The 12,108-nt window shown below is 40.8% G+C and overlaps 2 protein-coding genes across 6 annotated transcripts in view; one reads left to right on the forward strand and one right to left on the reverse strand.

Annotated features, from left to right (window-relative positions):
• The window catches only part of SH3KBP1 (SH3 domain containing kinase binding protein 1), a 322,980-nt gene that overhangs the window by 129,584 nt on the left and 181,288 nt on the right, over positions 1–12,108 (forward strand). The gene's annotated exons all lie outside the window — the stretch shown is intronic.
• Positions 11,649–11,996, reverse strand: LOC117026177 (fatty acid-binding protein 5-like). Its single transcript, XM_033112732.1, has one exon. The coding sequence runs from the start codon at positions 11,967–11,969 to the stop codon at positions 11,649–11,651; it is 321 nt and encodes a 106-aa protein (XP_032968623.1). The 5' UTR covers positions 11,970–11,996.

Below are 12,108 nucleotides of genomic sequence, written 5' to 3' on the forward strand. Positions count from 1 at the left end.
TTCAATCAGTTGCCTAGGAGATAGTGAGTCTGAGGGATCAAAAAGACACTGTTTTGCTGGGGATGACCTAAATATTAGATAATCGATTTGAGAAGGGTAGAGAACTGACTGTGGCATTCTATTGTTCATTTCTTGAGAAAAAAAAGAGATTCCCTGTAGATCAAAAGCCAAACCTCTTATATTCTGAATTCTGTGCTTCATAGAGCCTTTGCTGGAAAGGAAAGAATCCATTTATGGTTCTAATTTTTCTTGCCATTGTCAGTAACTCTGCATTGGCTATTTTTGCTCATAAATCTTTATCTGCAGCTCTGATGAGTTCTTTAGGAAAGATTCTTAGACGTGGTATTACTGGACAAACGCATGTATATATTATGTGGGACTTTAAGTTGTTATTATCAAACTGATTTCTTGGAGGCTTGCATCAATTTGCACCACTACCGGAAGTGGGGAGAGTACTTATTAGTGTTTTAAGCTTGACTTTCTTAGATTAATAGAATGCTTGAACATATTTTCTTGTCATTTGTTCATATTCTTTGCTCTTATATTGAGATCTTTATATTTTTCTTACTGATTAGTGTATTATTCCTTTGTCATTTGTGGCAAATTGTGCTTCCCAGCTTGTCGGCTTTTCATTTTGTTTACAGTTGATTTGAAGTACAGAGATAGTACATTTTTATGCAGATTTTTATATTGATGTTTTTCTTTTATGATTTCTCTGAATAAATTCTTACCTGATTTTTCTTATCTTTTGTACTGGCTTCATGTTTTTTTACTTCTAATTTTTAATCTACATGGAATTTTGATGTATAGTATGAAGTTAGTATGCAAATTTATTTTTTCCGGGACCATTTATTGAATAACCAGTCCCTCCCCCATTAATCTGTGATACGTCGTTTATCTTTTTTTTTAATTAAAGTTTATTGGGGTGACAATTGTTAGTAAAGTTACATAGATTTCAGGTGTACAATTCTGTATTACATCATCTATAAATCCCATTGTGTGTTCGCCACCCAGAGTCAGTTCTCCTTCCATCACCGTATATTTGAATGTTTATCATTTAATGTTATTATATAAGTGCATTTTTTTCTGGACTTTCAATTCTGTATCATTAACTTGTCTCACCATTCTTGTATCAATGTAGTTAACTATTGTGGCTGTATAATACATTTTAATATATAGTATGGCTTTTGTCCTTCCTATTATCACTCTTTATTTTCAAAACCGTTTCAGCTATTATCACTTGTTCTAGAATCATATTATCAAGTTTTAAAAAAATTCCATTGGAATTTGGATTTGAATTACATTCAATTGTAAGTTAATTTAGAAACAATCGACATTTTCCCAACATTTGTTTAAAAGTTTTGTATTGTGTCATTCAAACTGTCTCTATACACCGGTGTGTAAGTGAAAACCTTTCTCCCCCAGGCCGTCCCCCCCAAACACTGCAGTGAACCAAATCTTGCAAATATATCACCAAATGAAAACATATATTCCCTCCTGAATTCTGAAGAGCTAATTCTAGTGATCCAGGAATGTAGGATCTTACTCTGTTTAGTCAAGTCAATTATGGTTTTATTTGTGCAGCCCTGCTTATTCCTTATGTTACTCTTACACGGATTGTGGTTATTGTTGGCTTTTGTAAATAGGATTTTCCCCCCCATATTGTTTTTCCTATTGCTGGTCCACAGAAGAATTTAACTTTGGGATATTTCTGTTACAATAGGCCTTTTTTGTGGAATACTCTTGTTAATTACAAATGTTCCCCTTTAGTGCTAGGAGAATCGTTAGTACTTATCAGTCACTAGCTTTCAGAAGGTGGAGGAATGGAAATTACAAAATGTTCTGTTTGAATACAAGACATTTTATCAACAAAAATTCCTTAACTGGGGTAGAACTGTATAGTTTATGTAATAGCGAGAGAGGCTGGAAGACTTGCACCGCTTAGAACAACCCCGTGAGGGATGATCAGAGAAGCATCATGATCAGTCCATTTTAAATACAAGGAAACTGAGGTGGGAAGAAGTAAAAAATGACTTACCGAAGTCACCAATAAAGGCAGACGTAGAAGGTCCATCTTTTGCTACCTCTGTCTCACAAAAATATATGCAGTGATAGAAGTATTACAGTATTACAGGTACAGTAATACAGTATGACTTAATAGTGTGAGAAACCTTAGTGAAGGGCTGATCTTAAATGATTATTTTTGGACACTTGTAACAGCATTTCATTCTATTAATACACTTTGTGTGTGTGTGTGTGTGTGTATGTGCGCGCTCTTGCATGTGTGGGTGTGCACACATGTTTAGATTTTGATTTTCTTTACTAGATTGTAAGCTCCTGGAAGGAAGAAGCCACATTGTATTCACGTTGGAACCAACTTTAGTTATTGGATGGAAGTATGTACTTGTACTCAAACACCCTGACCCTCTTGAAGAACAAGTTGCCAAAAGGAAAACTACCAGAGGGAGAACAAACTTATTTAGTTATATATTTAAGGAGAAGCTGCTGAAATTCTGTGAGTCAGAGAAATTGACTTTGGTTACTATGTGCTAAAGGAGAGAGGAGACTTATTGAGTGGATCATGACAGTAAGTACTGAATCTAGCTCTAGGCCTGATAATGGGCCATTAGTAGAGAGCGAGAAAGCAAACTACATTTCCGAAGGAGGAAATTTGAACCAGATCTTGAGTAACAAGACTGGAAGTAGAATTAAGTTATAAGGGTAACTGTGTTTGCGAGAAGGCTCCTGAAGGTTTCATATTTCCTGGTATAACATGAGATGAGTGGGAGAATATATCCAGGACAAGGGCAGGTTTAGAGTTTGTGATCATTTTAATCTGTATTTGATTTCATACTCTTCCCCAAGGTTTTCTAAGTGAAGATATATAGAGTTCAATTTATTTTACATACAACGGTCTATCGGCTCTACCCTTTTTGTTGGCGTACGTGGGCCAGACTTAGCCTTTCCTTCCTTCCCGGGCTTCTCCCTCTCTAATATTTGAGTGTTCATTGTCACCATAGTCAGAGCCAGGGAGAGAAAAGTGAAGGTATTAATCAAAAGAGATGGTTAGATCATGTGATTGATTGGGTGTTAATTTTGCTTGTCAGGAACCCAGTATTTTGAATTACCAGTGATTAGTATTGCGTTTTCAGATTTCAGTTTAAGTAAAATCTACCTCTGGTTTGCTGGTTGAAGATGCTGGAACTCTGGAGCAGGGAGACCTCCTCTACCTCCCCCTTCACTCTCTCTTGCTTCCTTCCCCTCCCCTTCCTCTGTCCCCAGGGCCAACTTGGATAGATTCTTCATTATTGTCATTCCTTGCAAAGGAAAATCAGATTTCTAGAATGTTTTGCTATTGAGTGTCCCCCTCATTTCTTTTAACCCTTTTGTAGGCCATGGTATTTGACAGATTGAAGAAAAAAAAAAACCCAAACCAACCCCCCCCCCACAAACATTGTTAATAGTTATCTTTTTTTTTATTAAAAAGTTGTTTAGGGAGAAATGGTACCAGTTGTTTTATGTTTGAGCTTTAAAAAGCTTTAAAGCAACTGTTTGATAAAATCACCGGGAGTAGTTTGTTTCTTTAGAAGAAATTAGCTTCCTTGGTCGTTTAGTTTCGACTTTGAGATAAAAGGTAAGACCCTTGAAGTTATACACAAAGAGTAAAAGTGACCGAGTTTCTGATATGTCTGGTACCGTGTCGACAGGGACAAGCAAACCAAGACGAGCCAGGAATGGAAGTTCTGATTCTATTTTGTACATATATTTACACTTAAAAAATACTTCACACGCTTCTCCTAAGCTTTGACCCTAGAACTCTGACCCCTCACAGAATTCATGTAAAATTCACAGAATTCATGCACAATTCACAGTCATGTTTAAAAGCCTCTTTCCCTCTTTCTTTTCTTCCTTCCCTCTCCCCCATGCTCTCTCTCCATCTCTCTTTCTGTGATGCCTTATTTTAAGCGTATATTACACCTGTGTCATTAGCTCTTATTTGCATTGTGCAAGCTTGACAGGAATAACATGGATCATTGAAATCCAGGGATGCCCCACAGAAACCATTCTGCAGTTTAACTATAAATCTTTTATTAGAAAGGCTTATGTAGGATGCTGTTTCACTTTTCTCAATCCCTGTTGTCCTCCCAGGTGGAGGTGTTAATAAATTTAAAAATGACCAAACCTGGGCAGCAAGAAGAAAGAGAGGAAGAGAAGCAAGCATCAGTTGGGTGGTTCCACAGGATCAATTTCTCCCTCCTTCCGCATCTTCATAAATTATGAACTGTATCGATCTATTCATATTGATATATGAACTCATTCTATCAAAAGCCCAAGTTGAAGTGGAAATGGAATGTGATCATTTATTAGAGCTGACAAGTGTCAGCTTTGTACTGAAGCAAAACAAAACAAAACAAAACAAAACAAAACAAAACAAAACAAAAACACAAGACCACACAGGCCTGAATGGCAGGCATCCCTTTTAATCCTTAGATGCCCAGAGGCAGTCAGGCCTCAGTAACCAGCAACACTTGATAGCAGTTGACAAATATCCTGTCCGTTTTCAGTGGCTTACAACTTGACTGTAAATTGGTTGAGGCTGGAAAACCATTTATGTTCCTTTTTCTCCTTCATACTTCGGCCCAGGATGATTCAGAGACCTTTGTTTGAGGACTCATGCGACATACATATAAATCTCATCTCTACCAGCCAGTAGCCATCTTGGGGAGGTCATTTCACCCATTGGAAGCATCCGTTCTTCATCTGCAGATTGAAGGGTCGATTGAGAAGTTTACAGTATTTTTTAAACCAGGAACCCTTTCTAAAAGTTTTTGTCCCTTTGGGTGACAAATTCCTGTATCTTCATTAGCACATAACTAGTTCTTCAGATTAGAGTCATGGTACTATTTATACATAGTCCTGCAAAGCATTTTAACATGTGTGCCCTCATTTTAACAATTAAGCCTTTTGGAATGTTGAAAAGCACAAGGATCCTACTCTTCTCTTTGCAAATCCTTTTTCCAGGATCCCCGGAAGGTATATTGTGATCCATTCTCATACTGTCTACAGCCCTTTCTCGCTCTACAACCAGCAAACATTTGCTGAATGAACCAGGTTCCCACATGACCTGTCAGAAACTTCTGGAGAGCTTTAGAAGATTCCGGCTCTTTGCTGAGAAAGCTCCATGGTGATTTTGTTGAATAATGAAGTTAAAACCGTGTTTCTACCTTTGATAAACCACCCATTCTCACCCACTGCACAGCAAGCAGTGTGGGTTCTTTAGTCAGTGTGACTGCACGGGATTGGCTGTGTGGTGAGATGTCGTTCGCTTTACATTCAGCTCAGCGTACTTTAGAATCTTACCCCCAAAGGCTTTTTCATATCATCTCCATGTTTATTTCAATGGGTGTGGGATAAAACCATTCATGGTAAATTGGATTGAATTGCAAACTCTAGGTGTCAATCACATCCTCCCAACCTTATTAGATGATGCCTGAAGACTGCTAATAAGTGATGTGTTTCTTTTAACATGTTTTATATTTCAAAATAATTTTTAATGAAGATATATAAAAAGGGATCAAGAAGGAACTTGAACAGACATCTGTACACCCATGTTCATAGCAGCATTCTTCACAATAGGCAAAAGGTGGAAGCAATCCAAGTGTCCATCAGTGGATGAATAGATAAGCAAATGGTGGTGTACCCATACAATGTAATATTATTCACCCTGAAAAAGGAAGAAAATTCTGACCCATGTTACAACATGGATGAAACTGAGAACATTATGCCAAGTGAAATAAGCCAGTTAGAAAACAACAAATACTGTATGACTCCACTTATTAATATATGAGGCACCTAGAATACTCAAATTCATAGACACAGAAAGTAGTGGGGTGATTGCCAGGGACTTGGGGGCGTTGCCAGGGGAACGGGGAGTTAATGTTTAATGGGTATGGAGTTTCAGTTTGGGAAGATGAAAAAATTCTGGAAATGGATGTTGGTGATTGTACAATAATGTGAATATGCTTAACGCCACTGAACTTGTATACTTAAAAGTGACTTAAATGGCTTTATGTTATATATGTTTTACCACAACAAAAAACGGATCAAGAATAAGATGACAAATGATTAACAACATTCTACCCATCATCAGCTAAGAAATTTTAAAAATTATCAATTACAGTTAACATTTCACATACGGTACCCTGTCTCAGTCGCATTGTGTGCTTTTTGAGGCATAAAGGATGAATTGGGTAAGATAATTCTGTCAGGATAGCTTTCTGTCTGCTTTATTTTCCATGTGCATTTGTTAATGTCCTACAAGTAGGACATTAATCTTTTCCTGTTTCTTAAAATTAGTGTTTCTAGCAACTTCTAAAAAGAAATCTGTCTAGAAACTTTTGTTTACCATTTGGGCCTTGAGGAATATGGAGAAACAGTCAAGGGAAATAATAGTTCACTTACCAGGATAGAAGAATTTACAGTATATTTGCAGCCATTGTCTTCACCGAGTGTGTGCTTTAAACACTTTCTGAGGACCAGCTCTGTGCCAGGCATTGTTGTATCAGTTATCAGATGCCACAATAATGCTACATAACAACCACAAAAGCTCAGTGGTATCGACAGTAAACATTTATTACTTCTGAATCTGGGGTCAGCTGGTAGCTAGCTGGGTGGCTTTTTGATTTTGACTGAGCTTCCTTACGTGTCTGGAGGTCAGCTAGCATTTGTCTTGAGCTCAGCGGCATGCCTGGGGTGACTCAGCACTGCTGTGTGTGTCTCCCATGCTCCAGCAGGCTAGACTGAGCACGTTCGCACAGCAATGATGGAGGTGCAACAGAGCGAGTAGAAACATCCGAGTTCTCTTGGGGCCTGGCCTGCAAACTGGTACACTACTGCTTCCACTTCACTTAATTTTCCAAAATAAGTCACATGGTGTGTGTGTGGGAAATCTTATTTGTCTTTAAGGGAGGTATCTAAAGACGTGAGAAAAGGTCATGGATATGGCGAGGTGGAAAGAATTAGGGCCTAAATTCAGTCAGTACTCCCGACTCCGTGCAGTGTTGTGGTAGAGACAGTTCAGTGCTGCAACAACCCTGAGAAGAAGGTAGCATCGTCCTCATTTTACCGTTGGAAAAACTGAGGCTCAGAGACATGTGTGACCTATCCAAGACCACACTTCTATTGAGCGGTGTAGTTTGGGTTGGAACCCAGGTCTGTCAGACCTCGTCCTTTGTGCTGCCTCTGCCCGACTCCTCCCAGCACATGGGATTACTGTCTCTTTCTGGAAACATCTGCTTTGCCTTCTGTGCCTCTGTGTTTGACTCCCCCTCTTCCTCTTTCTCTATTTTATTTTATTGACTCCTCTTCTCCACCTTAAATGCAAGCTGTTTTCTGCCTCTGTCTTTGCCGTTGTCTATTGTGTCTACTTGCTCCTGGGCTCAGCCAACGCCGTGAGACATACAAGTACAAGCCCAGAAACCTAACCTGTGGGCCGGACCTCCTCCCTTGCTTTCCTCCCCCCTCACCTTTACTCGCAAATACTGTGCTAGTTAGTGGGCTCTCAGCTGCAAGTCACAGACACCCTCGTTCACCCTGGCTTAGGTCATAAGGAAGTATCTCTTGTACTACAGGAAGTCCAGAGGCCGGGCAGGCTCCTTAGGCCTAGGTTTCTTTTCTCTCTGCCCTGCCTCTTGCTCAGTTGGCTTCATGCTGTGGCCAGCTAGTGGGCCAGTGGGCTTCCCTGGTTAATTTCCAGTGGGGGAAAGGACTGGGGGCTTCTCTTCTTTGAGATGCCCTGGGCAGACCCATCTTTGTCTCTCAATGTGCCACCCTGGCTTAAGGCAGCCTGTACATTCCTGAACCCATCCCTGGCCAGATCTAGCATAGGTTTGGTGTTCTCTGGTAGAGTGGCTGGTGGGAGGCAACTGCTGTGTCCCCAACTGTCCCCATGTAGTTGAGCGGCAGATTCTCCCTGTCAGACTCCTGCTTCTGCTTTCTGCATCCCAACCTTCACATTCTTCCCATCAGCCCTCCAGGGTCATTGGTAACTCCTCCTTCTTCTTCATCCCCTTCATCATTTGTTCTTTCCTTTGATTTTGAGATCATAGCTAAAGGCTGTTCTGGGCTGGGCTCTGGGCTGGCTTCTAGTAATCCACAAGGAGGCCAGCTCAGCTGCTGCTCACAGAAGTCCAGGATTTGAGAATCAAACAATCTCAGGCACTACGGGCAGGGTGGGGAGAGCATCATGCACTGGGTGCTGTGCCCTCCCACAGTGGTGGTGATGGGGGCACCTAACCCTGCCTCAAAGGCAGTCAGGGGAGGCGTCTTGGAGGAGGTCCCTTCTAAACTGATAATTCAACTTTAGCAATGTCTCTTGTTCTTTCTTAAAAAGAAAATCATCCCTCGTCCATTATAATTCCTTCCTGTAGACCAAAGTTCAGCAAACCACAGCCTATGTAGTGCCTATTTTTGTAAATAAAGTTTTATTGGCATCCAGCCACTCCCATTCATTTACATATTGTCCATGGCTCCTTTTTTGCTACAACAGCAGAGTTAGGTAGTCGGCACAGAGACTGTATGGCCCACAAGGCCGAAAATATGCGCTCTGTGGCCCTTAATGGAAAGTTTGCCAAGCACTGCTGCAGACAGTAGAAAAACTCATTTCTTATCCTCTAGGAGGTTTCATCTTACAAAAGGAGATTGACCTGTATGTGATATATAGATAACTTTATAATGAAGCCTGTTGAGGTTAAGATATGTGTAAGTGCTGAAGTGCATAGTACAGACAAAAATCAGTGTTGTTGGAGAGATTCACGAGCATTTATTTCTCTCTACTTCTCCTCCTCTGCTGTTCCTTTCGCTATTCCCTGAATGAATCTACATTTATTTTCTTGCCTCAAAATTTCTAGGTTGACGCTTTCTAGATTTACAATTTTTACATTTACACTTTTCATGACGTTTGGCTCCCTCCCTCTGAGGGGGAGAGTAAAGGTGCAGACCAGTTTGGAAAATGAAAAGTCTGAGTGTAACATACCATTTTTTTAAAGCACCTTTACTACTCTCCCATACTTCTAAGGAAAATAGGACTTGCTTAAATAAATGAGAAAAATCTTTATTTGCTGGGAACAAAGAGATAATTTATGCATTATTAACATATTTATTTGCTTAAAAAAAAAGTCTGCTTAAAATCCTTCTCTTACAGGTAGGCCAGTCCCTTAATCTGCACTGCTCAGTCACCTAGAAACCTGTCCTTTTCTGGAGGATGCCGCTCCCGAGGGGCCTTGGGGACAAGTCCATTTGCAGCCTCTGGAGGAAGCTCAGAGGAATGAGCTTTGCGGTCCTGATGGTCACGGACTCGCCCACACAGTGAGACAGCTTTTGTGCTGTCGTGTGTGGTTAAACCTCACTACTCTTTTGGTTTTTATTTCATTTGTACATTTTCTTAGAGACTCACCCTAAGTTTTCTCAGACTTATTATAAACATAATGCTTAGTATAAAAAAAATTAATAAAGGAAAGGAATGGCACAAAGAGTAACATAAAATTCCTTCCGCTGGTCATACCAGGAGGAGAACTGGCTTGTGGTTATCTCCCCAGAAGATCTCCACACATATGTACTGGGACGAGCCATAAAAAAATCGCAGAGATTCCATCACAAAAATGTCAATTTCAGGTGGTCCCACCTAATCTAAGCACATAGTGAAACAGACATATTGGTATTTAAAAAAATACGGATGGGCTCATGCTGTTGATGCTGTATTGCAATGAGTTCTCTTAGGTTGAAGAGAATCTTGGAAATCTTGCCGGACCAGTTGACTGACAGCATACCACTCTTTAATAGTCCATGTGTAGATATACCATGACTTGGCAAATCAGTCCCCCAATTGAAGAACATTTAGGGTGATTCTGTTTTTTCACTCCTCTGAATAATGTAGCAGTGAACATTGTGCATATATCTTGGCATATTTCGTGTAAGTTATCTGGAGTTTAACTTCCAGAAAGTGGAATTGCTGTTTTCTTGATTTAAGAAGAAACTTTTGAACAATTGGTCAGATGGCTCTGGTTTCAATTGGACTTGCTTACCTTAGGGTCCTCCATCCTCTAGTGAATACACAAAGATGGGACCACAGTGGAAGTCAGGCAGCCCCCTCCAGGCGAATCCTGTGCAGTATAAACATGGGTATAAACCTCTCTCCCTTTGTGGGACATTCGTGCACTCACTACCCAGCAGGCACTGGGGACATGGAGGCAAACAATGACAGTGCAACTGACGAGGGCTGGGAGGAAGAGATGTATATAAAGCCACGTGGGTACACAGAAGCTCAAGTGACTTCTTTATCCCTGGCTGGGGGGTGGAGGGTTGGACCCTGTGGTGAATCCTGGAACTTCACTAGCTAGCAAAGGGAGTCAAAGCGGGGCTCGGTTGCAGGGGGGGATGCTGAAGTAGTGGCAAGTGGCAGCCTGCACATGAGCCGTGCTGGCCTTTATGGAAGGGAGCATGGGCGTTGAGCTCAACTGAGCCAAGGTGCCAGATGACAGAGCAGGGCTCTTGCTAGCCACTGACCCAGATAATAAGAGGGCACTTGGCAAGTAGCCTCATGAATGCTGTGCCACACGGCCATTCATGGATCAGGACCTGTTAACTTGCCCAATATGGTTCTCTTGTCATGATGGGCTGCTCCAAAGCCTATGAAACATTTCAACGTGCAGTGTCCAAATGTTATGTTCACTGCTTTCTTTTACGTACATAATTCTCCCTTGCACCTTTGGGTTTCCTTGCAAACCATAATCTTGAAAGTAGGGATTAGGAGTTCTTAAAAAAAAAAATTTGGTGCAACCTTTTGCCAGTCTGATGAAGCCTGTGGGTGCCTTCTCGGAATAATGTTTGTCAATGAATAAAATAAAACCCATAGGATTATAAAGGAAATCAATCATTACTGAAATACAGTTATCAAAATGTTGCAAAGACTTAAGTAATACATATTTTTTATTGATGCATTAAATAGCAAGCTCCAGCAGTGGGTCTAGAAGCTATCATAATTTTTAAACAGGGATGAATATAAATGATATTTCAAGATAAGTGCACCGACTGTGATGTGAAATGGAAATATCTGTCCACGTGGTGCGAGATAAGTAAAATCCACAGGTGCTGCTAATACCAGTGTGGTTTGTTGCCTGTCTGCACAGTGGAAAGAAAGGCCAGATTTCAGTTAGAGGACAATAAAAATAAAGAAGTAATTTTCTTCCCATCGTGTTTAGACCCCCTGAATTCTATCCATGAACCCCAGTTAAGAACCTCTGCTTTTAGATAAGAAGGGGGAATTGTGGACATGAAAACCCCCATTTGCATCAAGAAAATTCATAAATACCTGGGCTTCCGCCCCTTCTTTACTCTGAAGGGGATGAGAAGGGAAACTGTATTAAAAATGAGTCAAAATTTCAAAACCATGTTTTTTAGCATAAACACATGTATTCACTAACCAAAGGGACGATCTTAATTAAACCAACACTTGGAAAAATGTAAAATGTTTACGATAAAGATAACTGAATACAGAGATGGAAATAAAAAAAAGCATGGAGAGATTTGCTCATTGAACTGAGCCTGTTTACTCGAGCAGCTAATTCCTGTCCAGAAGGATGATGGAACTTTTACTCTACTTTTTCATAGACCCGAGTACAGTTGACATTGTTCATGACGCATTCCACCATTAGTTTCCCATTTTCCACTCTTCTTGTTATTGTGCTTTCCTTCCCATCCCATTCCTGATGTTGCACCAGTGCACCATTGACAAAATTGCACACAGTCTGAGTTTTTCTGCCATCAGCTGTAGTTTCTTCAAACTTCTCTCCCAGGTTGCATGAAAACTGCGTTGTTTTCAACATGCTCTCAGTTTTTATGGTGAGGTGTTTGCCGTCAGAGGTGATGGCACAGTCTGGTTTGGCCATGGCACCCATTTTCCGCAGAGCCATCCCTACTCTTCATTCCTTCATGTACTCATCCAAGCCTTTGCTCTCCACCAAGCGCCCTCTTCCTACCAGCTGCTGAATGGAGGCCCTGGTGGGCGCGGGTGGCGTGCGGGGCGAGAGGAGCAGAGTGCGGCGTGGAGAG

Source organism: Rhinolophus ferrumequinum, chromosome X (genome assembly GCF_004115265.2).
Source record: "Rhinolophus ferrumequinum isolate MPI-CBG mRhiFer1 chromosome X, mRhiFer1_v1.p, whole genome shotgun sequence".
Classification (NCBI taxonomy): Eukaryota; Metazoa; Chordata; class Mammalia; order Chiroptera; family Rhinolophidae; genus Rhinolophus; species Rhinolophus ferrumequinum.

Bases quoted from the DNA above. Each gene is read 5' to 3' on its own strand.
- LOC117026177 (XM_033112732.1), bottom strand. From the start codon at position 11,969: ATGGCTCTGCGGAAAATGGGTGCCATGGCCAAACCAGACTGTGCCATC.